This window comes from Gordionus sp. m RMFG-2023, chromosome 1 (assembly GCF_954871325.1).
Source record: "Gordionus sp. m RMFG-2023 chromosome 1, tfGorSpeb1-WG-v2, whole genome shotgun sequence".
NCBI classification, from domain to species: Eukaryota; Metazoa; Nematomorpha; class Gordioida; order Chordodea; family Parachordodidae; genus Gordionus; species Gordionus sp. m RMFG-2023.
This window is the reverse complement of record NC_088775.1, coordinates 1,879,108-1,881,589: the sequence shown is the minus strand read 5'-3', so window position 1 is coordinate 1,881,589 and position 2,482 is coordinate 1,879,108. Positions and strand designations below refer to the sequence as shown.

Below are 2,482 nucleotides of genomic sequence, written 5' to 3'. Positions count from 1 at the left end.
GATAATAAAGGAAAAAGAAATAATGAATAGATGGAAAGTATATTTTTAGAAGCTTCTCAACTTTAATCCCCACATACTACATCTAGATGAACACTTATGTCAAAACCTTGTACAACCAATAACAAAACAAGAAATTATAACATGCCTCAAGCATGTGAAAAACAACAAAGCTAGGGATCCAGATCATATTCCAATAGAAAGCCTAAAAGCACTAGGAGATGATGGAATACATCTCCTCACAAATCTGTAAAATACTTGGAAGTGAAGAGGTTCTCCAAAAATGGAGGCAAAGCTATCAAGTTCCTATCTTCAAAAATAAATGGGATCCACACAATTGTCAAAATTACAGGGGCAAAAAACCAATGTCACATTGTCTTAAACTCTACGAAAAAATAATGGAAAAAAGATTAAGAGATATAATCGAAATAGGTGGCTTTATGCCTGGAAGATCAACAAATGATGCAATCCACGCAATTAGGCAAATGAGTGAAAAATACAGGGAAAAGAGCAAAAAGCTACACATGGTCTTTCTCGATCTAAAAAAGGCCTTCGATAGAATCCCAAGAAAACTTATCTGATGGGCGCTACGCCAGAAAAAGGTTCCCAAAAAATATATAAGAATAATACAGGATGGGCCATATAACAATGGTCCGTAGCACAACAGGTACTTCAGCAGGCTTCACAATAGCCGAGGGAGTTATACAAAAATATAATATGAATTTATATAAATTATTTGCTATTTTTTATATAAGATTAAGCGCAAATTTTAAAACAAAAAACATTTAAATTCGGGTATATCATTTTTGGAAAATATCGTACCATAAAAATTAATTAAAAGAACTATTAAATTGAATAGTCGGTTTTTTAGCCCGATAATTTAGCTTAAACTAAACAGCCTAAAAATAAGTTTAAAAAAACAATATAAAAAACAAAACACGGAATAAGTATAAAAAACAAGAAAACGAAAACAACAAAACGATTAAAACAACCCAAAAAAGGTTATTTTAATTAAGGTGTTAAGCCTAGGTAAAACAAACAGGAATATGTATCATAAATAAGTCCAACAAGCATAGAGACAACTTATAAACCTATCTTAAAATATGGAAAGAACACACTAATATTGAGTTTTTGCATAAATTTTTATCTATTAACGTGTTATTATAAAGAAGTATATGGAAGGGTCTCGAAATCGAACAATCTTTAAAATTGATTATTTCCATTATATATAGCAAGATATATAAGATTTGAAAGTATTAAAATAATTTTAGTATTATTCTAAAAATTAATAGTTTATATAAATCATCATTGAAAAATATATAATTATTAAACAATTACGAAAAAAAAAATTCATAATAACAAAAGGACAATATTGTTGAGGCATAACACTAAATAAACAAATAAAAGCAAAAGCAGCAGAAATTATTCAAAACCTCCTTCATCTAATCATCAGGAGAAATCGAATTAATAAAACAAACATAATTAGCCTTAAGAATGGCTATTGCGATCCTCTGCCTTAAGTAAAAACCTTCGCGAGGCTCCCCAAAATATTTTCTGATTAGGCGGCCAACGTCTTCAAAAAAGTTTTTAGCCAAATCACCAGGTGTAGTTAAGGTGGAGCAAATGATGGGTATGAATATGTACTTTGAGGAATCATCGCTGTATTTGCTAAGCTCTCAGTAACATTTATAAAAGACTGTACTAATTTGTGAATATAAAATTAATTATGCTAAATTTGATGATAAATATTTTGTAAGGATGAGAGTTGAATAGGCACTAATCAGGCACTAGGGGAGGGAAAACGCAGCATAGGGGCTCTAGACTCCTAATAAATTTGAAAAAAACCCACTGAGATTGTAAAGGCTAGTAATGCCCTAATAGTTGAAACTTTGATTCATCAATCTACTTATGTATGTAATAATCCCTCTGTATGATCGTCAATTTTTACAAGAATTGTTATTTTATAAATCTAAAATGCTTATGGAAAAAGAATAATTAGGGATTCATAAGGAAGAAGCTAGTTATCGCAGTGTTAGATATTATCGAGTGGAATGGGCAGCCTATGAACATTTATGGCTACAATGCCTGACAAATTAAATATATAGAGAAAAATAAAATTAAACAACAACATATAGGTTTTAATAGCTTTTGATAAACAAAAATATAAAGTTTTATTTAAAATACATAGCAAATAGCAAGTTAACAAAGTTGTTATATATAAAAAAGGCGATAAATGTGGTGATGATCAAAGTATTTCAGGCGTTATCATAAATTTAATAAGAACGGTATATTTGACAGCAAAATATGTGGAGAGCAGTAATACCCATAAAAAACAATCAGGTTTTTGGATCCAAGTGCTGGTGCAATGAGTTTTGAACAACTTGGCCTTTAAAGAGAAGTGACATTTTACTAACAATCGTTCCATTTCGTCTTCAGAAATATATAGGTAGCTTTGGGTTAATATTCATACTAAAACACAGAAATT

At 30.0% G+C, this 2,482-nt stretch overlaps 1 protein-coding gene across 1 annotated transcript; it reads left to right on the top strand.

The window, feature by feature from the left end:
* Positions 1 to 218: 218 nt before the first annotated feature.
* On the top strand, positions 219 to 578 carry LOC135922589 (uncharacterized). Its single transcript, XM_065456994.1, has one exon. It carries the CDS (start codon positions 219 to 221, stop codon positions 576 to 578), a length of 360 nt encoding a protein of 119 aa, XP_065313066.1.
* Positions 579 to 2,482: the final 1,904 nt, after the last annotated feature.

Excerpts from the sequence above, each read along its gene's own strand:
- LOC135922589 (XM_065456994.1), top strand. The coding sequence starts at position 219 with ATGATGGAATACATCTCCTCACAAATCTGTAAAATACTTGGAAGTGAA.